Source organism: Lithobates pipiens, unplaced genomic scaffold, assembly GCF_037356315.1.
Source record: "Lithobates pipiens isolate NorthernLeopardFrog02 unplaced genomic scaffold, aLitPip1_a1.2 Scaffold_10, whole genome shotgun sequence".
Lineage (NCBI taxonomy): Eukaryota > Metazoa > Chordata > Amphibia > Anura > Ranidae > Lithobates > Lithobates pipiens.
In genome coordinates, this window is record NW_027507686.1 from 36,050,554 (window position 1) to 36,075,673 (window position 25,120).

Consider the following 25,120-nt stretch of genomic DNA (forward strand, 5'->3'; position numbering starts at 1 on the left):
AAAGCTTTATTCAGTGATCGCATCATAGTTACAAAAGCAATGTTTCCAAGCCTCGCATCACCCCTTCATCAGGCATGACTAAAACTGTAACTATGACATGGTGGCTGAACAAAGCTTTGGATCTATTCTGGAGATCCTTGGCGTGCTGGTGACATATTTTTGTGTCTGGGCGACTAAAGTCAAACCTGAAATCACACTAGTGTTAACAGAGCCTTAATTATGTTTCTGTTACAAATCCTTTTAAATCAGATTAAATTGAATTTAAATTAGATTTAAATTTGTTTACACATGAAATCAAATATTTTTCAATTGGACATGATTTGTATTATTTTTAATGTGACACAAAAAAAACAGTCAAAACTGATTAATTCCTGTTGATAGCATGATTGAACTACTAAATATGCACATGCAGTCTAATCTATGTTGAAATGCATCAAATTCAGTTCTTACCATGGTGGAAAATCTGGATAGGAAACGCTAAGGCCTAGATATGATGCAAAATCTAAGGCTGGAGACATATCCCCTGTACAGACGGAACTCAGATCTCCGAAAGAAGGTGCATAGGATATTCCATCTGTGAACAGATAACAATATATCACTTTAGAGTAATGGTGGTCCTTCCAGCCTGTTTGTTCTGTAGTAGCTGCCATTGTGGGACTAATGTGGTAGGGTTATTTTATGGGATTATTGAAAATAAAGTTAGCTGGCTCCCTACCTTCATTTTAATGAAAATGAACCCCATGAAACACTATTCATTTCTAAATGGTTCTAAAAATCCAACCCCAGCAACTCATGAACAGCTCAGTTTTTGTTCCCAACCCAAGCACACAAAGTCTACTTTCTCCTGCAACTCAGTGTTTTTTTCTGAAAGAGAGTAGATAGGGAAAAGGGATGAGCTCAGGCGTGTTCGCATGGAACATGTGCAGAGCCCGCCAGGAAGTCAGCGCAGCGCTGCGCTAATCACAGGCAGTGAGACATTGCCCGATCTCTGCAGCCACACATCGGAGCAATGTCTCACTGCCTGTGATTAGCGCAGCGCTGCGCCGACTTCCTGGCGGGCTCTGCACGTGTTCCATGTGAACACGCCTGAGCTCATCCCTAATAGGGAACAAAGTTAAGTGTTCATTCCTGAATTGCCAAAGCCATGTCTCCACTGCTCGTTATATCCTGTCATCTGCAGGATGGAGACGGGAGGGCAATGGAATAAGTAGCTTGAGAAGTAGGAATGATCTCAGTCAGGCATGTTTGGATCCTAGTCCCAACCCACCTGAGCAATCCCACTACGAAGTCGTCATTGCACACCTCCAATTAGGAGCAGTCTAGTCATTCCTTGGCCTGTAGGCACACATATACAAGGGGGGGCGTGTGTATGTGCAGCTGCAGGCCAGGCAATGCCCCAGTTGCTTAAGATTGGTGGTGTGCAGTGACGGCTTCCTGGTGGGATTGCTTAGGTGGGTTGGGACTAGGATCTGAACACGCCTGAGCTCACCCTATAAGTTGATTGAACCAAGGTTTTATGAACTTCTGAGACATGTTATTCCCAGTGAACTGGGCTCCTTATGCAACTGAAACATCTTAGCCCTTGTACACACGGTCGGATATTCTGATGGACAATGTCCGATAGGACCGTGTTGTCGGATAATCCGACTGTGTGTGGGCTTCATGGGACTGTTTCCATCGGAGTATCCGACGGACTAAGTTTTCCAACTTGTCTATAAAATTTTCTGACAACATGCTCTGATCGGACTTTGTCCGATCATGTGTAGAGAATTCTGATCGGACAAAGTGAAACGCATGCTCAGATCAAATTCCTAGACCAAAGCTATTGGCTACTAGCCTGAACGTAGTCCCATCGTAATGAAAAAACGTCATCACGTTAAGTACGATCGGATTTTCTGACAACTTTGTCCGTCTGTGTGTATGCAACAGTTTCGGACAAAATCCGACAGATTTGGTTGTCGAAATGTCCAACTGTGTGTACAAGGGCTAACAGTCATAAGGTCTGATGCAGTCACTTATACATACAGTATGTCCTTTATGTCCAAGAATAATAGAGCAGTGTCAGTTCATACCATAGCTTGGATTTTGAAGGCGCCAGTCTCTTTCCCTTCCATCCTTCCTCAGGCTCCCAATAATGATGGTGACACATGAAAGAAAGAGAACCAGTCCAATTACAATTCCTGCCACGACCAGTGGGGACACCAGCAATGTGGAATCATGGCTACTTCTCATGTAACCAAAATACTCAGGAAGTGGGTTACTCTGGTTTAGGTAAATCTCTGTAAAACAGATTGGAAAGTATAACTACAACAATTACTAAAAGGAAAAAAAAAAACACAAATATTGAGTTAGATTTGGCAGCTATAGCGTTATATTTACTAATGTTTATCACGATGTAAAATTTGAGTACCACAAAATGCAGGTAGTGTAGTGTAGTATACCACACTATCCAATCAGAAACCAATCCAAAATGCTATTTAAACATACCGAAATTTCATTTCTGATTGGTTGCCACGTGTTTCTACAAGACTTATCCAGTGGAGGGAAGTGGTTGGTTTGAGCTAGGGACCGTGCTGGACAGATTGGATTATTTTAGTCTGTATTAAATGGTTCTGTGGATAAATTGAGGTTTGTGACTCCCCTCTGATGTTGCTTAAGTATAAGGGATTTTCAAATAAGAAAAAAGGAGTGCCAGGTGTCCGAAGTTATGCCAAATTTGATGCAAGGATATCAATCATTTATTGAGAATCAAGAATAAACAAATCGTGCCAACACATTTCGTCAACGCTATTGGTATTAACAGAGATCTTTGGGCTCCGTGGTGGTACTTGCTGTCTTTTTACCATTCCAGCCATCATCTGTCAGTACAAGGCTCTATACAGAGACACAGGTATCACCATGGAGCCCACCCTTCTCCTTTGATAAGTACCAATAGCTCTGAAGAAGCGCATTGGATCTATTTTTTTAATTTTCAATAAATGATTGATATCTTTGCATAAAGTGTACCATCACTTTGGACACTGGGAACTTCTCTTTTCGTATTTAAAAAACTCTTCTAGTGGAGGGAAGCACAGAGTCATAAAAGAGTACTAGGCCAGCATGAAAAATGTTGAGCAGCTGTGCATGGCAACCAATCAACGTCTATCTTTCATTTTCAAAGTCTAACTGAAAAAGCTGAAAATAGAAGCTAATTGGTTGCCATGCACACTGCTCCAGTTTTTTTCAATTTCCCTCAATGTTCATTTCCATATCACTTAAAGTAGAACCCCATTTATTATTTTTCTCCCATGCAGTGGTTCTGTGCCTGCACTGCACGGGTTAACTGCTCGTTTTGTTCAAGGACGCACCGAAAAGGCAATACTTACCCGATCCTTCAATCCTCCAGAAAACTGCACTCCCCCACGTCAAGCTGTGGACTGTTCCTGCAATCCTCACGTCCAGAGCCGGTCTATGGGCATGATGACATCCGGACCAGTTCATTCACAAGACTGCTAGCGCGTGGGGTGGCAGGAACGGCGGGGGTCTGGTCTTGTGCTCAGTGAAATGGCGCATTAGGTAAGTATGTCTCTGCTCTGAAATCCCCTAGACAAAAACAAGCAGTTAACTAATGCAGTGCGGGCACAGAAAGATCACACACACAAAGAAATCTTTAATTGTAAAGGTAGCAATAAAAGCCTGACTCTTCCCTCTTGGCCAGTCACCTTTGGAAGTAGTACCGAATCAGTTGTGAGTAAAGTTCTTGCCTCTAAAGTGGCCGTAGGTTATATGAACCAGCTGGTTCTGATGGCTGGGTCACAGTTAATAATTCTGACACTAGTGCACCATCCCAGTCATAGTGAGTCCAATCACAACATGTCTGCCATGAGCAGGTTTCATATACGACTTCAGTCAGGCCCTATGTGGCTCTATAACGTCAGGGCATACCATTATCTGCATACACCTCAAAATTCATACATCTCCCAACAACTTAGTTTGGATCTTGTGAGAGATTAAATATATTCCTACTGATCACCAGAAAATCAGTAATGATCACAGACCATGTGGTGTCCCAATGTTGAATGACTTCTCCTTCCCTATTGATTTGCAATCACCAAGTCTGGAGGATGCTTTTGATGGCGTGTGAGGTGATTGTTTATTACTTTTATCCATAGTCACAAGTCTACAGGAACCTGTCAGAGATTCATTAACAGTTTTAAGCTTGCGACCCACAGTTTGATTTTTGTTGCAACCTACACAGAAAAATAGTTTGTGAGAACTTTCTCTCACCATCATTGAGTCAACTAATTTTATTCTAAAGCCCATAAAATGTCATCCAAATCTGCTATCTGAATGGAATCCCAGATGTATATAACAACATTAACAAAAATTACATGTATTTCATCACAAAATGTACATTTTTTTACCAGACAAAAGCCACATTCACAGTTAGAAATTTGTGCAAAAAAAAAAATGTCATCCCACTCCTTCAAATTTTCTCATCACGGGGGTCGAAAAATTACAAAATAAATGAACATCTGAAAACTAACATTTTCAAACAAAATTCTACTTGTGTATGGTCAGCTTTAATTCCTCAGACTGATGTGCGCATATTTAGACCAGGGGTCTCCAAACTGCGGCCCGGGGGCCAAACGTGGCCCTGTGCTTGCCTTTATCTAGCCCTTGGGGCACCATTCCTTCCACTGATATTAGGCACTATTCCTCCCCACTGACACCAAAAACAGGGCACTCTTCCTCCCACTGACATCAACAATGGGTCACTATACCCCACACTGTTGACAATGATTGGGCGCTATTCTTCCCAACCAATATCAATGATGGGCACTATTCCTCCCACTGTCAGGAGCCTGTGCACTACTGCTCCATCATAGCTGCTGGTTCCAACATCCTGGTTTTGGCTATGGCATTCTCCTTGTCTGTCTTTCCACCTGCAAGGTGACTGTTTCCAGACTATGGGCAGAGACAAGACCTGATTTATGCCAGCCAAACCTTCAGTCTCATGCTTCTGATAGAGTGTGATAATGTGTGTAATATCTGATCAAATTCCCTGTCTGTCCTGCTGTGCTAGATTGGATTTCTCTGTGTATGACCTCAGACCAGATAAGGACTATTCTCTGAACTCTACCTGCCTTTTACTTGGACTATCATTGAACCACTCTGTGTGTCTGCCAACCGCAAGTATCTGTTTACTTGACCCTGACCACCAGGTCTATGGCATTTTTTAATCCCCCCCCCCCCATGCGAGGGTATTTTCTGCCCCCACTGGTCGCAGTCTGGCCGCAATAATATTTGAAGGGCAGTAAACTGGCCCTTTGCTTTAAATGTTTGGAGACCCCTGATTTAGATTATACTACTCATACCTTCATTCAGTAGATAAATTAGGTATAGTTGTAAATTTATCATCCTACTTTCTATATTTAATATGAACTTTTACAAGTTTATTGGGCACCAGGGATGCAATGTCTATACTCTACTCTACTCTAGCTTAAAATGACAAAAAAAAAAAAAAAAGAAAGAAAATGCCAGCAGCAGAATTACGAGCCACCTTTGCGTATGTCAAGTCTGTGATACACTTCTAAAGCGTTCGTTGTATAATGGCCGTATGAGTGTAACGATTGTGCCATCTGAGCTACAAAACATATCTGTCAGACTCTTGACTGACAGGCTCTCTGAGATTACAAGGAACTCTGTGCGTTCAGATTAGATTGGAGGTTATTGTGTAAGGCATTGGAAATATTTAATTGTTCCCGTTGGCATTGTGATAACCCTCATGTCCTTTCTCTGCTTTTTATTCAAAGAGCTAGCATTGCTGAACACTTTTTGGCTCTATTTCAAGGCAACCAGAACCAAAACATTTAATAATCATTGGGAGTGATTATATATTTTGGCAGTGTGACTGCTTAATGTATAGTACAGTACCTTATAGAACTGGGGTACTGAGTTCAATGTACCCCATCAAGCATATTTTCTGCATTGAGTTTGTATGTTCTTCTTGCAGACAGTGACAAAGCTAGGAATTATTCCACCCAGGGCAAAGACACAGTTTGGCACCCCTCCCTCGTATGACGAAGGATGGTGTCAGAAGTGCAGTGGGCGGCGTCAGTAATTTTTAATTTTAATTATTAAATTTTTTTTTTTATATACTTTACAATTTTTTACAATATTCTTTTTTCGTTTTTTTTTTTTTTTTTTTGGAGTACCATTGGGAGGCTTTGGTAAAATATCAAGGGTCTAAACTCGATAAACTCTAAATTCTAAATGTATTTCCCATAAATAAAATAGCTGTCGTAAATACCAAGCCACCGATATTAATTTAAAGCACCAGTACTTGATGAAGGAAATACAGAAAACTGGACCTGTTGGGGGTACTGGAGGACTGAGATTGCACTTAAAGTGAGTCTTCTGACTACTCTTAACTTCCCCTGCATGTACTTCCCAGTTCTGTTTTAAATACAGCAGTGGGTCTACACCAGGTGCCTCCAAACTTCTCAGCACCAGGGCCACATTGTATATTTTACAAATATTCATGGTGTGAATAGAATACAATTTAATTAATGTGTTTTTTTTAATCAACATGATATGATTCGGAACAATAAAGAAAGAAATTCAATAAAACAAAGCAAAGAAATTTGAGTCATTAATAAAGGTCCAACAAAAATAAATTCAGTCTGCACCTTTTTCATAAGATGCATGCCCGCCGAAGACCCTCCTTTCATTGGGATAATCATCAGAGTCTCCCTTACATTAGAGTCTTCATCAGTATCCCCTTTTATATCAAGGTTCCCATCAGAGAACCTGTTTACATTGTCGTCTCCATAATTGTGTCCTACAGTGCCTTGAAACAGTATTCATACCCCCTGAAACTTTCCACATTTTGTCATGTTACAACCAAAAACGTAAATGTATTTTATTGGGATTTTATGTGATAGACCAACACAAAGTGGTACATAATTGTGAAGTGGAAGGAATTTTTTTTTTTACAAATAAATATGTGAAAAGTGTGGAGTGTATTTGTATTCAGCCCCCTTTACTCTGATACCCCTAACTAGTGGAACCAATTGCATTTAGAAGTCACCTAATTAGTAAATAGAGTCCACCTGTGTGTAATTTAAGTATAAGCATCAGTATAAATACAGCTGTTCTGTGAAGCCATCAGAGATTTGTTAGAGAATCTTAGTGAACAAACAGCATCATGTAGGCCAAGAAACACACCAGACATGTCAGGGATAAAGTTGTGGAGAAGTTTAAAGCAGGATTAGGTTATAAAAAAAATCCCAAGCTTTGAACATCTCATGGAGGACTGTTCAATCCATCATCCGAAAATCGAGTATGGCACAACTGCAAACCAACCAAGACATGGCTGTCCATCTAAACAGACAGGCCAGGCAAGGAGAGCATTAATCAGAGAAGCAGCCAAGTGGCCCATGGTAACTCTGGAGGAGCTGCAGAGATCCACAGCTCAGGTGGGAGAATCTGTCCACAGGACAACTATTAGTCGTGCTCTACACAAATCTGGCCTTTATGGAAGAGTGGCAAGAAGAAAGCTATTGTTGAAAGAAAGCCATAAGGAATGCTGTTTGCAGTTTGTGAGGAGCCATGTAAGAGACACAGCAAACATGTGGAAGAAGGTGCTCTGGTCAGATGAAACCAAAATTGAACTTTTTGGCCTGAAAGCAAAACGCTATGTGTGGCGAAAAACTTACACTGCACATCACCCCGAATACACCATCCCCACCGTGAAACATGGTGGTGGCAGCATCATGTTGTGGGGATGCTTTTCTTCAGCAGGAACAGGGAAGCTGGTCAGAGTTGATGAGAAAGCATATTCATGTTTTAGAATGGGCCAGTCAAAGTCTGGACTTAAATCCAGTTGAGAATCTGTGTCAAGACTTGAAAATTGCTGTTCACAGACACTCTCCATCCAATCTGATAGAGCTTGAGATATTTTGCAAAGAAGAATGAGCAAAAATGTCACTCTCTAGATGTGCAAAGCTGCTAGAGACATCCCCAAAACAACTTGCAGATGTAATTTCAGCGAAAGGGGGTTCTACAAAGTATTGACTTAGGGGGGCTGAATACAAATGAAAGCCACACTTTTCACAAATTTATTTGTAAAACATTTTGAAAACCGTTTATCATTTTCCTTCCACTTCACAATTATGTGCCACTTTGTGTTGGTTTATCGCATAAAATCCCAATAAAATACATATAACGTTTTTGGTTGTAACATGAAAAAATGTGGAAAATGTGTATGAATTATTTTTCAAGGAACTGTACTTGCATTATTGTCCTCACTGGGGTCCCCCCTTACATCAGGGTCCCCATCAGAGTTCCTCCTAACATCAGTCCATATCAGAGCTCCCCCTCACCCCTGGATTCCATCAGAGCCCCATCTCCCATCTGGATTCCATCAGAGCCCCATCTCACATCTGGATTCCATCAGAGCCCCCCTTACATCTGGATTTCCGTCAGAGTCCGTCTTTCTTTCAGGAAGAGTCTTCCATACATCAGTGTCCCCATTACATCAGCGTTCCCCCTAACTGTTGGGGTAGGGTAAACAGAGACTGATAATGCAAATCAGCTGTGGGCCAGATAGAACCTTGTAGTGGGCTGCTTTGGGCCTGTGTGCCATAGTTTGGAGACTCCTGGTCTACACAAACAGCCAAAACAAAATATTGCAGGGATTGTTAGACTTCAGCGGTGTGGTCCTTCTATGGTGCTTTTCTGGATTATCATCGATCTGGAAATCACCTTTTTTAACAGCACACCCTAAAGTGAGATCTTTAAAGCGGGAGTAAACCTGCTGAAGTTTTTTTTTTTTGACCTGCAAAGGAAAAGGCATAATGAGCTAGTATGCACCGCATACTAGCTCATTATGAATTACTTACCTTAGAATGAGGCCCCGACATCTGGCCCGATCCACGCAGAGGAAGCTGACATGTTTCCTCTGAGTGTCTTCCGGGTATCGCGGCTCCAGCTGTGAGTGGCCGGAGCCACGATATCGTCACCCCCGCGCATGCATGCGGGAGATTTCTTTCCGGCAGGGTCCGGCGTCTGCCGGACTTTCAGCCGCGAATCCCCTGTGCGCATGCGCAGCTGCAGTCAGCGGCTTATTGCGAGGGGAATATCTCCTAAACCGTACAGGTTTAGGAGATATTTTTTTTACCCATAAGTAAGCCTTATTATAGGCTTACCTACATTATGAGATAAGGCCTTATGGCTTTTAGTTATACATCAGATTGGATGGAATCACCCGCATCTTATATCTATTTGGAGTTCCCGCAAGGAGGTTTCTTAAGTTCTGCCTTCCAATCGATGATTTATCAATGGCTGCCACCAGAAATGGAACCGTAGAAAGTGTTATTTGATGAGGCAACTCAAGTCCTAGATCCTAAAAAAAAGACGTTGGATGGTGTCATCCTATTTTGATATCACATCATCGATAGCATGATGGTAGTCATTAAAATTGGAAGCCACAGCTGAAAAGAACTTCCGAGGAGGTTTCTCTATGACTTCCTGCAGTCACAGAGAGACAGCTGTCCAATTGGACACTGTCACTTTCCACAACCTTGTCAGCCATATTGGGTCAAGCAGAGTCTGCTTAAAGAGGAGCAGTCTCCCCCCAAAAAATGAAATATAAGTTACTTACCTGCCCCAAAGCTGATTCTTCAACCAGCTTCAGGTGCAGGTGCTGTCTTTTTAACTAAGGGAACCTGGTAGTAAAGCCTTGCAGCTTCACAGCCGGATTCCAACTGCGCATGTGTGAGCCACGCTGTGCTTTGTGATTGGTCCCACAGTCTTCTGGGGCCTGTGATGTGTACCAGAAGGCTGCAGAGGAAGGAAGGGGGCCAAAATTCAGTTCAAATCACTGCTGTAATCTGGCTTGAAGTGTGGGAATGGATACCTATCAAAATCAGATACTCCCTCTCCACCCCCCCCCCCCAAAAAAATGTGCCAAATGTAAAGGAAGAAGGGGAGGGGGGTAGTAAGAGAGAGAGTGGAACCTCCCCTTTTGAGTATAGTTCCACTTTAAGACCCTGGCTCCCGGGTTTGATGCTTTATGAGAGTGGTTAGTGTAGGGAGAGGTTCCCCGTCTGGCAGGGACAGTGCTTAGAAGCAGAGAAAGGTTCCTGAGGAGTAGGGAAAGTACAGAGAGCATGCTACCTCCTTTTGGGAAGCCTACTGTTTGGGTGTGGTCTGACCAGGCCGCTTTCCTGCTCCTCACTGCAGAAGCTGTCAGTATCATTCCGGGACCTTGATCCTCTGCTACTATTTGTAAGCGGCTTCGGTTGGTTGTGCCCACCTGCCTGGACTGTTTGTATGTTGTTGGGGCTCTCACAATATACTTTTTTCATCCTCCTTGGCCTCTGAGTGTATTCTTGCTGCCGGTGCACCATGCTGCACCCTACCCACAGGTGTAAGGGTTGATGGTAGATTGGGGAAAAAAAGCTGATGATGGAAAAACAGGAGCTGATGGTAAGGGGTGTGAGGACACAAGCTAATGGTAAAGAATAGTGTGATTTAATTGTGTGCAAGGGTGTGTGTGTGTGTGTGTGTGTGCCATGGGTAGGAAGTGGTCAACAAGAACTAATGAGGTTGTGAAAGCAGAAAGGGGGCAAATGACAGAGAGTCAATGAGACTGGATTGTATAAAGTATAGGTGCAAAGTTCTGCCTTGTGCCACGTACACACGATGGGAAATTCTGACAACAAAATCCATGGGATTTTTTCAGACGGATGTTGGCTCAAACTTGTCTTGCATACACACGGTCACACAATTTTGTTGGAAATTCCAAACGTAAAGAATGTGGTGACGTACGACGAGCTGAGAAAGTTCAATAGCCAGTGTGGCTCTTCTGCTTGATTTCACGCATGCGTTGAAATTTGTGCTTCTGAATTGTGTACACACTATCAGAATTTCCGACAACGGATTTTGTTGTTGGAAAATTTGAGATCCAGATCTCAAATTATGTGTCGGAAATTCCGATGGCAAATGTCCGATGGAGCCTACACATCAGAATTGTGGTCAGGTCAGAATTTCCGACAAAAACCTCCCATCGAACATTTTCCGTCGGAATTTCAAGGGGCATGAGTCAGCACAATCTGGATTAATGTAGTGCAGCTTAGCGGAAATAAGGCAGTGCCTATCACTAAAGGAAATTCCACTTTTGTTTAAATAAATATAGCATATAAAATTATATAGCATATAAAAATGCTACATGAGCCATTCTGACCATAGTGACAGGAAAATTTGAAGGAGCAGGATGAAACTGTATGTGGTTTTCATTCAGGAATATTGCACATATTGTGATGAAACCTGTTTAATACATCTAGGATGCCATTCAAATAGCAAGACTAGACAAAATTTGAAGGGCTTTTAAATGGAATTGTTTGACTCAATGATGGCAAGAAAAAATGTTCTGCCATTTTTTTCTACAAAAGTTTAATTCTAAATGAGTATGACCAGCTAAAAGTGTAGCTGCAGTCCCCATAATAATTAAAAAAATATTATATATTACTAATGGGTTCTTTCTTATTTCTTTAAAAATCAATAAAATTGAACCTGATCTCAGAACCAAGCAGGAGCCATTGAGCCCGGTTGTCCTTATTTCCAGGATTCAGTGCAGCTGACTACCCACCATGCACCTCCTGTTGCAGCAATGGCAGCATCGGCAGAAGTTCCTGCCCCATTGTTATGCCAACTTGTCAATCAGAGGACAACCCAGTCATTTCCTGTCTTCAAATAACACAAGATTTCAGTATTAGGTGATTCCCATGGACTCCTGGGATAGATGATGCCGATATCCCAGGAGTCCAAGGGAGTCATCTTATGACGACATCGCCTAAGTGGCTGGACCAGAAGTGCTGCATAAATACATCAAAATAAGGTATTTAGACATTAAAAAAAATCTAGCAGTTTAGAAATGCGCTGTGAATGGACATGTGAATGCAAGCACGATGTTAAAAACGGCGGAACTCCGCTTTAAGGGAGATCCTGGGCCTTATTAGTATATTGGAAGGGGGATAAATAGCGCTAGTCATTCACAAAAATTCACCCAACTGAATCACATGACTTCCAACTTGTTAAAAATATCTCTGCTTATCAGAGCATATTCTTCCCTATTCTTATTTCAATGTCTGGCTACTGTTGGCTAAGTCTCAAGGTGGAGTTTGGTTGGTCCCTGAGCCTTCCGGGACTGGCAGATGTCTTCTGTCTGTAATTGCTGGGCAGACATCTGCATATCTATGGCCAGCCTACCTTTTACATCTACAGCACAGCTTCCTATGATCAGAATCTGCAAACTGGGAAACACATTTTATGCCTGGAGATTTTATTCTGCCCCTTTATACATACGCCTTTTCCCCTTTGATGAGGATGTGCCTGCAATTATTTTTCTTGTAAAGCAATTTGTTTCCCTTTTATAAGCCCATTTGGACATTACAAGCCACAGATAAAACAAATCCTTGCACTTGTAATTTTTTGCTAGCTGCTAAGTACTGCAATTAATTAATTCCATTATAAAATTACCCTACTAATTACATGAAAAAATAGCTTTTCTTGCTAGGAATACTCGGAGGGATCAGCTGGCATCTGCTGGTTTTTGCTGTCTTCTTCTCCCTGTGAAATATCACATTAGGCACTAAAAAGAAGTTTTAGCAGAAAATGGTGCTGAGAGAAGGGAAAGTATGGCGGACATGCAATGTCTGGGATTAAACAAAATGTATTAGGTTTTTGTGTTAGCCTAGTGTCATAAAACACGTCATTATTGTTAACCCCTAATGAATGGGACCTTTAGTGACTTCATGACCTCAATAACGGCAGTGTAATGGCTTTAAAGTGATCCTGTAGTCAGGCTAGTCAGGTATTTACATATACAAAACAATCAGTAAATAAGCTATAAAACATGTTCTGACTGACCACCGTAGCTGCAGGCACTATGGAGCAATTAATCTTCAAAGTTCACAGAAGTTCCGAAGTCTTTATCTCAACAGCTCAGCTCATCCTGCTCCCTCCTCCCAGCAGGGACTCAGCAGCTCAGCTCACCCTGCACACCCCACCCAGTGATGAGCAAGCTCAGCTTCCTACTATCAGCAGTGTTAATTGGGGTTGATTTACGAAAGGGAACTAGACTGTGCACTTCGCAAAGTGCATTTTCACTCTGCAAGTGCAGTTGCTCCAGAGCTTAGTAAATGAGGTAAAGCTTTACTTTGTAAAGACTACCCAATCACATGGAAGGAAAAAAAACAAAAACAACAGCATTTTTGCTTGCATATGATTGGATGGAAGTCAGAAGAGCTTCACCTCATTTACTAAGCTCTGGAGCAACGGCTCTTGCAGAGTGCAACTGCCGTAAGTATATAAACCCCATTATCTCCACCTTCTTCACAATCCAAGCAGTTAATTAACCCCTTGGCGCCAGCCACACGCAAATATGTAGCCTCTTGTCGGGTGGGCCTTGGCACCGAGCGGCTGCATATTTGCGTGAATTAGTGTGAATACAGCTGGGCTGACAGCCAATCACGGCAGTCACATGATCATAAACCCCGCTCATCTCCCGGCATCCTAAATAGGGCTGCTACCTTTTCTTCAAGTCAAACCCGAACACTTTAGTGACGTACAGAAATTGTTTTATACATATATTTTGCTAATAAATAACATTTCTAATCATATGAAGTTAATAACAAGAGTCCCCCTTTACATCAGAGTGCACAGAGTTCCCTTACACTGGAGAACTCTGGGGACTCTAACGTAAGAGATGCTCTGGGAACCCTGATTTAAGGGGGAAAATTGAGAACTCTGATGTACGGAGAGGACTCTGATTGAAGGGGCAACACTGCAGCCTCTGGTGTAAAGGGGAACTCTGATGTAAGGGGTGCTCTGAGAACCCTGATTTCCCTTAGTGTACCCACTCAGAGGCAGGAGATAGAGGGAGGGAGACTTCAGTCACAGACAGGGGTGGATGGTGAGCTCACTCACCCCTTGGCAGTCAGCACCTCTCATCCAGGTGTATCTGAGGCTGCTGGACTTTTTCAAATTTCCAGCCCGCACTTGGATTGGAGTGTGGGCAGACACAGAGGGGTAGGGGTAGGAGGAAGAGGTGCAGATCGAGCCCTCTCTTCTCTCCCATCTGTCGGGGGGAGGGGGGGTTGTTAGTGCTGGCTTTGGGCAGTATGAAAGGAAGTGCAATGCAGTGTACACGCGACTGGACTTTTCGACGGACTAACGGTCCAACGGTTATCCCGGACTTTCGGCGGATTTCCGACGGACTTCCGATGGACTTTCCGAATGAACAGACTTGGCCACACACAATCACAATCACACCAAAGTCCGATGGATTTGAACGTGATGAAGTAGGACCGGACTAGAATAAGGAAGTTCATAGCCAGTAGCCAATAGCTACGCTAGCGTCGGTTTTCGTCCGTCGGACTAGCACACAGACGAACGGATTTTTCGACCGGACTCGAGTCCGTTGGAAAAATTTGAAACATGTTCAGTTTCTAAAGTCCGTCAGATTTTTGGACAGCAAAGGTCCGAAGGAGCCCACACATGATCGAATTGTCAGACGGATTCGTTCTGTCAGACCTTTGCTGTCAAAAAGTCCACTCGTGTGTACGTGGCATAACAGACACTCTAATGCCGCGTACACGAGATCGGACTATCTGGTGGACTTAGTCCGGTGGACAAACCTCCAGACTTTGAAGCAGAGGTCCGCTAGACTTCAAAACAAGCAGACCTGCCCATTCACGACCGGACTTTTCCGGCGGACAAACCGCCGGACTATGGCCGGACTTTTGAAATGAATGGACTTGCCCACACACTGAGCAAAGTCCGTTCATTTTGAATGGGGCTCCAGGTAGATGGGACTAGCGAAGGAGGTCAATGTCACCACCTCCATCGGTGAGATTGACACCTCGCTGGCCCCGTCACCTGGTATGGACCTAAAGGGGAAGCCCTACACCGAAAAAACGGCGTGGGGGTCTCCCCCAAGGTCCATATCAGACCCTTATCCGAGCACACAGCCTGGCCGGTCAGGAAAGGGGGTGGGGACGAGCGAGCACCCCCCCTCCTGAGCCGTACCAGGCCACGTGCCCTCAACATGGGGGGGTGCTTTGGGGAAGGGGGGCCCTGCGGCCCCCCACCCCAAAGCACCTTGTCCCCATGTTGATGAGGACAAGGGCCTCTTCCCGACAACCCTGGCCGTTGGTTGTCGGGGTCTGCGGGCGGGGGGCTTATCGGAATCTGGGAGCCCCCTTTAATAAGGGGGCCCCTAGATACCGGCCCCCCCACCCTATGTGAATGAGTATGGGGTACCCCTACCCATTCACCTGGTGAAAAAATGTAAATAAAAAACAACGCAAGGTTTTAAAATAATTTATTGCACAACTCCGGGGGTCTTCTTCCATCTTGGGGGGTTTTCTCCCGGAGCCCACACACGGGCGGATTTTCCGGCGGAGTCCGCCGGACCAAGTCCGCCAGATAGTCCGATCATGTGTACGGGACATAAGTTTAGACAACTGCAGCCAGCAACCCTGCTGGGGAGCCATAGTCCAGTCTGAATAATGTATACGGGTTTCAGGCAGTCTGAAACCCAGACACATGATTCAAAACCTGAACTTTTCGGGTGAATCCTGGACAGATGGCAACCCTAATCCTAAACCCCTTAAAGGGTTGGAAGGTGTCAGCTCCAAGGGGTTAAGCTCTCCATGCTCCCCCTCCCAGAAGTGACTCAGCAGGTCAGCTCAACCTACACCCTCCTCCCAGCAGTGAGTCCGCGCCCCCTGCTCCCCACTCCCAGCAGTACCTCAGACTCAGACCACCTATTTTCAGAGAATCAGACTTACTTGTGCATGTGACTTTGATGGACATGTAATCTGTCCAGGGGACCCGAGAGCAAGAAGTCATTCAATGCCTGAGGCTGGGCTATAAACGTCACTTCCTTTCTGAGGAGTTGGCTTTCTCTGCTCCGGAGATGAGCTAAAAAAACAGAAAACTGACAGCACGTGATAAATAAGAAGACAGTTGTATTTACTTGGGGGGCAATAACATCTAGTGGGCAGCAGCAAAATGGGGGTAACTCAGTAAAGCAAAATTAAACAAAAAACAGGGGGGCAACAAAAGTACAATTGCCCTTTAATTCCTTTAACACAGTTGCAGAGTTCGCTGGAGGACATTCACTGAATGCTATCATTTGTTGCCTGGAACTGCTCTTTTAAAGGATCCTTCATAGAGCCAAATAAAGGATCACGACGCTCAGCCACAAGCTGAGAGAGGTATACTGCATAAGCAGAAATCTCCTGGCTGGTCATAGAGACTTTAAAGAAGCCCATGGGTGGCCACATTTGCTGGACCCCATCTAAAACTGACCTTTGAGCGCACTTCTTCTTGGTATAGGCCACCAAACTGAATATAGATTTTTTAATTACTTACAAGTAACACGTCATACCTGTCCAAGAATTCATTTTTTTACAAGACATGGCTGTGGTTCCCTAGATCACACCACAATGTGCCTTGTTGCAAGTAACCTGGAGTTCTGAGAACATTTGTGTAGGGAATCTGCTGCCCTCTACTGTTTGGATTTGCAAATACCTGTAATTATTTTATGTATGCACTTCCTGCCCCTGGGTTGTTGGCTTTAAAACCCTGGAAGGAGGAAGGGGGGAGAGAGTGAATGTCTCAGCTACATGTCCTGTCCATGCTGCTAAATCCAGACCTAAAGGAACTAATATTCTAATATGATCTAATAGTCCAACTGCAGCTGCTGAGTGTATATCTAAATCTTTTTTGTGATAGAGTATCTCTTCCCTGTCTTTGTTAGGCTTCATGTACGCTTGGTGGTCATTTACTGCGGCTGCTGGCAAACTCCAATATGTGTCAAAATCAGGGGCAGGCTGACCATTGGGCCACTCGGGCACTGCCCGAGGGCCCCGTGTCACTAGGGGGCCCCATCAGGGTTGCCAGCCTCAGTAAACCCAGGGACAGTATGTAAAAATCTGTGGTTTTTTTACATCTGTCTCTGAAATGTCCCTTACCAACATCCTTTTGGTCTAAAAATCCTTAGATTATAGCTACCCCACCTCTCCAGTACCTACCTGTCTGATTGCCTGGGAGCCTCATAATCTCCTATTGCCCGGGTGCCCCATGAGTTGTCAGTCCGCCCCTGGTCAAAATAGAAGCAATATCACGGCCGATTTTGCGGCCTTTTGCGTTTTTCTGTGGCCAGTGGTCAAAACTTTCCTAACCTGAACGTGATTCTTCGCATTTAGGAGAGGGAGGTTGAACCTCACCTAACCGCAACAGCTTCTAAACTCTGCTAAAAGCCTGTATGTACATTAACACATAGGCTTTTATGGAATTGAGTTTAGGAGCATTGGCAAAAAAATGCCAAAAGCTCCTAAACGCTAATGTACTGTACATAGAAACGTATTATTTCACACCCCCAGTGCCAGATAGCTAGGTCTGTGCTACTGGATGTATGTAGTGGTCACTTTGCTATATATTAGTAAATGAGCCTGTTTATTGCAATAGCGTTTATATAACCCTCTTTTTATTCAAGACAATACTAGACAGGGACTAAAGTGCAGAGTAGATGGGGCTGACTCTGAGTTCCAGTGCTGCACCAGAGTTCCTGTTGGTGAGAAGTTCCATTCCAGGCTGGTTGGATTTCGTCTTCAGGTCTCCGACACAAAAAAAAACACTTTATAATCCCCAGTGGCCCCTGCAACTGGACTTTGCTGCAACATTCATCTAGAGGTATCGCTATTAATAATTATATATTCCCAAGTATGTATGTGCACAATTCCACTCCTACTGAACTTTCTCTCAACTTCCTCCATCCATGATTTCAAAGCCAACGACCCAGGACAGGAAGTGCATACATACAATATTTACAAATTGAGACAGTAGGGGGCAGTACACTTGATTCTGATTACTGTGAATACTGAGGCCAGGTATTCCAAACCTGGAAGATGTGATCAGTCTATGGCCAGTTTTACCTTGAAAATGCATTAATCCAAAACTGAGTAGATATATCATTTGTGCAGACTGTACAGCTTCACAGGGGCCTTTATGATTTAGAGGCCAAATTATATCAGATGTGGGCTGGATGGGGTCTCCTCTCTCACTGTCATGTAGCCCTAGACAATGTTTCAATTCTATCCAGCTGTCAATCCATACACAGTGAACAAGTGTTTTTACTTGGCCAATAGTTCAATGGGGAGGAGGGTTTGGCTCAAAATTATGTCTGCCATGGTGTCTAAAGCTGGTCTTACACCTGCAGAATTTCATTAGAAAAGTGTAGTTTTCAGAATGTAAGTTTGATTAAACCAATTTGACAATTGGTTTAGACTAAAGTGAGCAAAAGAAAAATCGAAGTATGAGGATGTAAATTTTTTGTTGAAAGTGGTTCTAAAGGCAGAAGGTTTTTTACCTTAATGCATTCTATGCTTCAAGGTAAGAAACCTTCTGGGCGCAGCACCCCCTCCCCCCTTATACTTTCTTGAGGCCGATCTCGATCCAGCATTGTGCATGAGAGCATTGGCTCTGCCCGGTCTCTCTTTCTCCTCATTGGCTCACACAGCAGAGGGAGCCATTGACTTCTGCTGCTGTCAATCACAGCCAGTGAGCCAATAAGGAGAGAGCAAGGTCGGGGCTGAGCCACACTCAGTGTTTTAATGGACAATGTCCTTTCACAGGAGTGTGTTCCGGGAGTGAGCCTGCTCGAGTGCCTCCATAGCAACAGGTTTGCTATCGGGGGCATTCAGCTGGGGGGAGAAGCCAGTACCGCCCATTGGGGACCCAAAAAGAAGAGGATCAGGGCTGCTCTGTGCAAAAACATTGCACGGAGCAGGTAAGTATACAACCTTTTTTTTTATCACAACCTATACAATCACTTTAATGGGAATGTTCAAATTTTTCAACAATTGAATTTGAAAAAATCTTAACTAGTTTTAGGCCCATGCACTTGTCAAACTTGTTCTGGAAGTAGAGCCTTTATTCTATAAAAATCAAGATGTTGACATGGCATTCGAATGGAAAGTCGTGCAAAATGAGTTGAGTCCATGAAGGCACCATCAAATGTACTAGCAATTGTTAGCCATTGTACACACGGTCGGAGATTTCGTCGGAATGTTTCCTATCGGACCGTTTTGTCGGATATTCTGACTGTGTGTGGTCTGCATCGGACTGTTTCCGTCGGAATATCCGACGGATCAATTTTTCCAACTTGCCGGTAAAATTTTCCGAACAAAATGCTCCTATCGGACATACTCTGATCATGTGTAGCCTACTCCGACGGACAAAGTGCCACGCATGCTCAGATCAAATTCCTAGACCAAAGCTATTGGCTACTAGCCTGAACGTTGTCCCGTCGTAACGAAATAACGTCATCACGTTATGTACAATCGGATTTTCCGACAACTTAGTCCGACCGTGTGTATGCAACATCACTTCCGGACCACTTCCGGAATTTGGTTGTCAATCTCCGACCGTGTGTACAAGGGCTTAAACCTTCTCGTCTAAATGGTTGAACAAGATTCTACAGGTGTAAGGACAACATTATTAGGCATACCTCCCAACATTTTGAGAAGGGAAGGAGGGACACCTACTAGCAAACGTATGTAGGCATAGGACACCCCCCTGCCACACCCCCTTAAAGGAGAATTAACCAAAAAACAAAAGGTTAATTAAATCCACAAGGGCTTTTTTTTTAACCACTACTATCCCTTTATATTGGGTTTTAAAAATTACAAAGGTAGCATATTTAGAATTTAGATTAAAGGTTTAGCACTGGGGAAACACCTTTTGAAAGATAAAAAGTAGGGCTGTTACTGATTAAAATTTTCGTGTTCGATTAAACATTTTTTTAAATCGATTAATCGACTAATTTCAATTAATTATAACGCACATACAGATCCAACTACTTTTAGCTGATCTCCTTGCATTGCAACTCTGCATTAGTGAGTGGTAAATGTGGTATACACTATATACAATCACCCGACGCTAGTTAGTTTCCACAATCCATGACTTAACTTCACAGTTCACACAAATACGTTTTAAAGTCAAACTGTAGCACTGACGCAAGTCATTTTTTTTACACAGTAGCGTGACAATCCCTCCACCTCCGGTCTAACTAATCACTCTCACCTTATGGCATGGACCCCTGTGCAAACAGGTGGTCATGCAAGCGGGTATCAAAAGGGTTAACACGGACCATAAACTTCTCTCACGTCTCCTTAGATCTCAGCAAGGACGCCAGGTCACGGGTAGAAAGAAAAGATCTAAGTGCTCACCGCTTAAGTATAAGATTTAATTTTTGTGTTCAAACACAAACTACTCACGTAAAGATGATAAAAACACAGCATGTAATGCCGACAATGGTGTTAGTTCCGTAGGGCAGCAGCGGGTGACGTCATGGTAGCTTCTCTCCCGTACGCGTTACGTTCAATCAGAACTTTGACGTCACCGGACTCCTCCCCCCTTCCCTTCCTTAGCAGATGGAGGCACTTGGTGAAGGGGGAGGAGTCCAGTGACGTCGATGTCTGTGACGTCACCGGATCTCCGACAGAACTCCCTGAAGACCTGGAAGTTGGTGGAGAGGTGAGTACCGATCAAAAGAAATTTGATCAATCAAAAAAATAAATCGATTAATCGAGGAATTCATCTTTAATTTCCACAGCCCCCAATAAAAAGTGCTTTTTATATACGACTATATAGATCAGACCAAAATGAGGGACAAATGAGGGGGGGAAGAGGGACATTGCTCCAAATCAGGGACAGTCCCTCGAAATCAGGGACAGTTGGGAGCTATGTTATTAGGGACTCAAGCAGTGAGATCAATGCACCTGAATTCCCAGCTCCGCCCAGTCTCCTTACACAAATATTATAATGGGTTATCACCCCCTTCAAAATATCACGCTGAGTGGTTTCGGCAAGCAATTCGAAAGAGAAAGGAAAAAAAATTAATGAATCTACTGCATGCCCGCCCGCCTGAGCCAGCTGCCCGCTGGGTATAATATACTCCCTAGCATGATGTTCATTTTCCATTTCACTCTCTAAGCATGAGATAATGAGCTGCATGTCTGGCTCCACAGATAGACAAAGCCTTGATTTGAAAGGACAATTACATTAGACTGTTGGAATATTCTGCCTGTCTATTCCAAATGTCATTACAGCTCCCTGCATACAACAAACAAACTCATTTACAGAAATGGCACCTAGTCAGTTCCAGGGAGACGGGGGTCAGATCAAGATAAATATTTCATGGAATGTTTGGACAGAGCGGATCTGAACAACAAAAAAAAACCCATATGTGCTTCCTCCACTAAATCATATTTATAATGAGGACGGCTCGATTCTTTTGACAAATCTAATGATAAGGCAGGAGAGTAACGTCATCATACAGAGCTATTGTTGACCCTTACACTGTCAGAGACAGTTTTTCATACAAATGTTTTAGACCAGAAGATTACATAATACCCCTTAATCAAAATATATTTTCTGAAAGAAGAGACCCTGATCAATAAAATGTCAGTCGCAATTTGTTGATGTCACACAATATCAGAGTAATGCCCCGTACACACCGTAGGAAATTCAGACGAAAAAAAAGTCTGATTGGATTAATCAGATCGCGTGCAGACTTTTTCCGTCAGATTTTCCGACGCACATAGTTTGAGCACTGGATCTAAAATTTTCCGACAACAAAATACAATCGTTTAAATTCTGATCATGTGTAGACAATTCTGACGGACAAAGTGCCACGCATGCTCAGAATAAACTAAGAGATGAAAGCTATTGGCTACTGGCCCGTTTATACTCCCATCGTACGTGTTTGACGTCACCACGTTCCGAACGATTGGATTTTCCGACAACTTTGTGCGACCGTGTGTATGCAAGACAAGTTTGGCCCAAAGTCCGTCGGAAAAAAAAAAATCAGACGGATTTTGTGGTCGGAATGTCCGACCGTGTGTATGGGGCATTACTGTTTGCCAAACCAAATTTTCACTAAAAAATACACTAAAGTTAATTTCAGGGCACACAAACACAATAAGTAACCCATTTTTTTTTTTTGTAAAATATCAAGAATGAGGTTGTGTCGAGTCAATAGATACCAAACATGTCAAGCCTTAAAGAGGAACTGCAGTCTGCGCACATCATTTGTAATAAAAACATCTTTGCCATTCTGAAGCTTCCCTCCAACCACTTTGCACATAGCTCCCAACTGTCCCTGATTTTGAGGGACTGTCTCTTATTTGGAGCAATGTCCCTCCTCATTGGTCCCTCATTTTGGTCTGATCTATATAGTTGTATATAAAATGCACTTTTTATCTTTCAAAAGTGTTTCCCAGTGCTAAACCTTTCATCCAGTTACTAAATTGCTGCATTTGTAAATGATAAAAGCCAATATAAAGTAATAGCAGTGGTAAAAAAAAAAAGCCCTTGTTGATTTAATTGTAGCACTAACCCCCGAAGTAGCTGCTGGTTATTTTTGGGCTTACCGTTACCCTCCGTTCTCCTTGTTGCATGTCTAGGGGATGTCCCGGGATAAATGGCCCAGTAACTTGAGACTGACAATAGATCCACTTGAATGGATTTTATTTGCAAAACTCAGACAATTGAACAGTCTTTTAACTTGGGATCAGAGGGTTGGAAAAGGGAGTTCAGGTACTCCTAGTGTCAAAGTCAAAAACGTTAAGGAACTTGCTTACTTTGACTGCATCCAGAGAATAGCCATTCGCAGCTGGATGATCACTCAGGTTGCACAGTCCTTCTCTTACAAGGCCTAGCAGCCAACTTGGTGCTTACTCAGGAACAAGTCTCTGCCACAGACATTGTTGTAGAACCCGTAGGAAAACTAAGCTTGAGAACACTTGTGGGATACCTGGATCTCTCAGCCTGCTTGGCGATATCCACAAGACCGGATTCTCTCGGTTACTTCAGTCCTTCCAGGCTCTTGCTAAGAAAACCAACCCGTGTTGTTCTTCTGAAGAGTCCTCCCCTGGAATGCTTGAAGTCACTGGGTCTCTCCCGAACCGGAGACGGCACCCAACCACCTCAGAATCCTCCTTTAGTTTCCTTGCCTCGGGCTAGCCAGCCCCGAGACATTAGAGTCGGGTGGATCCACACTCCAGGCCATAGCCTTCCTGGGGGCTGGTCAGGAGGACCAGGACCATGAAGTCAGCACATCATTCTGGACCGGAACCCCGAACCACGTGACGTCCGCATCTTAAATACCCTCTCCCAGAAAGCACAGCGAGAGTGCCACTCCCACTGGGCGGGCTCCGAGAGAGAATAACTAAAGCACCTGACCAGACCATAGTTCCATGCCTGCCAGAAGAGACAGTGCCCCCTGTGGCCAGGCTGAACATCTCACAGTCCAGTCAGACTGATGCTGAGGCCCAATTTAGATAATTGTACCCAAACCAAACTGCAGTTTAGGCAACTTTAACTTTAGAAAAACGCATAGCGCGTGCTCTTCAGGAGCCACCGCTACACAATGAACCTTTTTTTTTTTTTTTATTAATTCTTCTTTAAGGGGGTGTGGCGGGGGGGGGGGAGTGTCCTATGCCTACATATGTTTGCTAGCAGGTGTCCCTCATTCCCATCTCAAAATGTTGGTAGGTATGACTTTGCATATTATTTTATATATACTGTGATTCTGTACTTTCCAAATATGCTGCAGAAATCTCCCTCCACTGAGTCCGAATGCATCCATTTTAACTGTGGGCAGCTGAAGCTGCTGCCTGTTCACTTCTCGAATTTACACAGACACACAGAGGCACACCTCCAACTCTGCAGCTCTGCAGCTCTCATTAGCCCTCTTATGACTCCTCCCCCCTCCCTTCCTGGCAAACTCATGAGAGTGAGAGAGAGGGCTGTGTATGATGTCAAAAGCTTAGGCTTTTTACCAGACAAGAAACGGGAAGTAGTCTGTAGAAAGTATTTACTGGCAGAAAAAAAGTTTTACTATCCAAAGTTAAAACAACAAGGGCAGAAGATTTAATAGATAGAAAGTTGAAAAAATGACTGAAGTTCTGCTTTATTAACTGTGTTAATCCCTCAATATTTTTGGTTGTCAGTATCTGGCCACTAGCGGGTCTGTGATGTGTAATCCCTTAATACCAAGTCAGGCTATTTAAGGATGCTTACAATGGTGCTGATTGGACTTGACAAAGGAGGCTACGCCCTCCGAAACATGTTGTTGAGTAAATAGATACAGTACCAAACATGTCAAGCCTTAAAGTGGTTCTAAAGGCAGAAGGTTTTTGGCCCCCACTGCTGTCAATTAAAGTTAAGCCAATGAGAAGAGAGAGGGGTTGGGACTTAGCCGCGGCTCCATGCCTGAATGGACACACAGAGCTGCGGCTCAGCTCAGGTGACCCCATAGCAAGCTGCTTGCTGTGGGGGCACTCGGCAGATGGGAGGGGCCAGGAGTGGCGAAGAGGGACCCGAGAAGAGGAGGAACTGGGCTGCTCTGTGCAAAACCACTGCACAGAGCAGGTAAGTATAACATGTTTGTTCTATTTAAACACAAAAAAGAGACTTTAGTATCACTTTAACCGTGTTAGTGTGTTTCGGTTGTCAGTATCTGGCCACTAGTAGGTCTTTTGAGGTCAATCCCTCAATACTAAGTCAGGCTATTTAAGGATATATATATACACAGGGCTTTTCTTCTCAGAGAATAGGTGCGGGAACTCCCTCCGCTTTTCAGAGTTAGCCCTTGTCTCTGATCCTACCCACCTCCGAGCACCGTTACTTGGTTCCACCCCCTATCCACCTTCCAATACTACCCCTTTTAGAAAATACAGAACCAAGTAACATTTGTGGTACTAAGTAATGTGTATGGAATTTGTTAATGATAACAAGAAAAGCAGTAAAAAAAAGATCCCCTGCAGCCACCAATAGACCCCCTTCTCCCCCCCAGCAACAATAGACCCCCGTCAGCAACAACTGATCCCCCCCTCTTGGCTCCATCAATAGACCCTCCAGCAGCCAGTTACAATAGACTGCTCCCTCAACAGTAAACCCCCCCCCTGAACAATAGCTCCCCTGCCAGTAACAATAGATCCCCCACCAGCAACAACAGACCCTCCTCTGCAAAAATAGACTGCTTTCAGAGACAATAGGC

General features: G+C 43.7%; 1 protein-coding gene across 6 annotated transcripts in view; it reads right to left on the minus strand.

Moving 5' to 3' along the window:
• The window catches only part of BEAN1 (brain expressed associated with NEDD4 1), a 49,678-nt gene that overhangs the window by 17,160 nt on the left and 7,398 nt on the right, over nt 1–25,120 (minus strand). For 4 of the 6 annotated variants that reach the window (XR_013262732.1, XM_077454274.1, XM_077454265.1 and 1 more), the window contains 2 exons: nt 2,073–2,279; nt 451–574 (listed from right to left, as the gene is read on the minus strand). Coding sequence is in view for 5 of the 6 variants with exons in the window: in XM_077454274.1 (XP_077310400.1) it covers nt 451–574; nt 2,073–2,279 (331 nt within the window). In the remaining variant the exon portion in view is untranslated. Of the gene's footprint in view, nt 1–450; nt 575–2,072; nt 2,280–15,839; nt 15,989–25,120 lie in introns of all 6 variants that reach the window. The other 2 variants (XM_077454294.1, XM_077454285.1) reach the window with 2 other exon arrangements.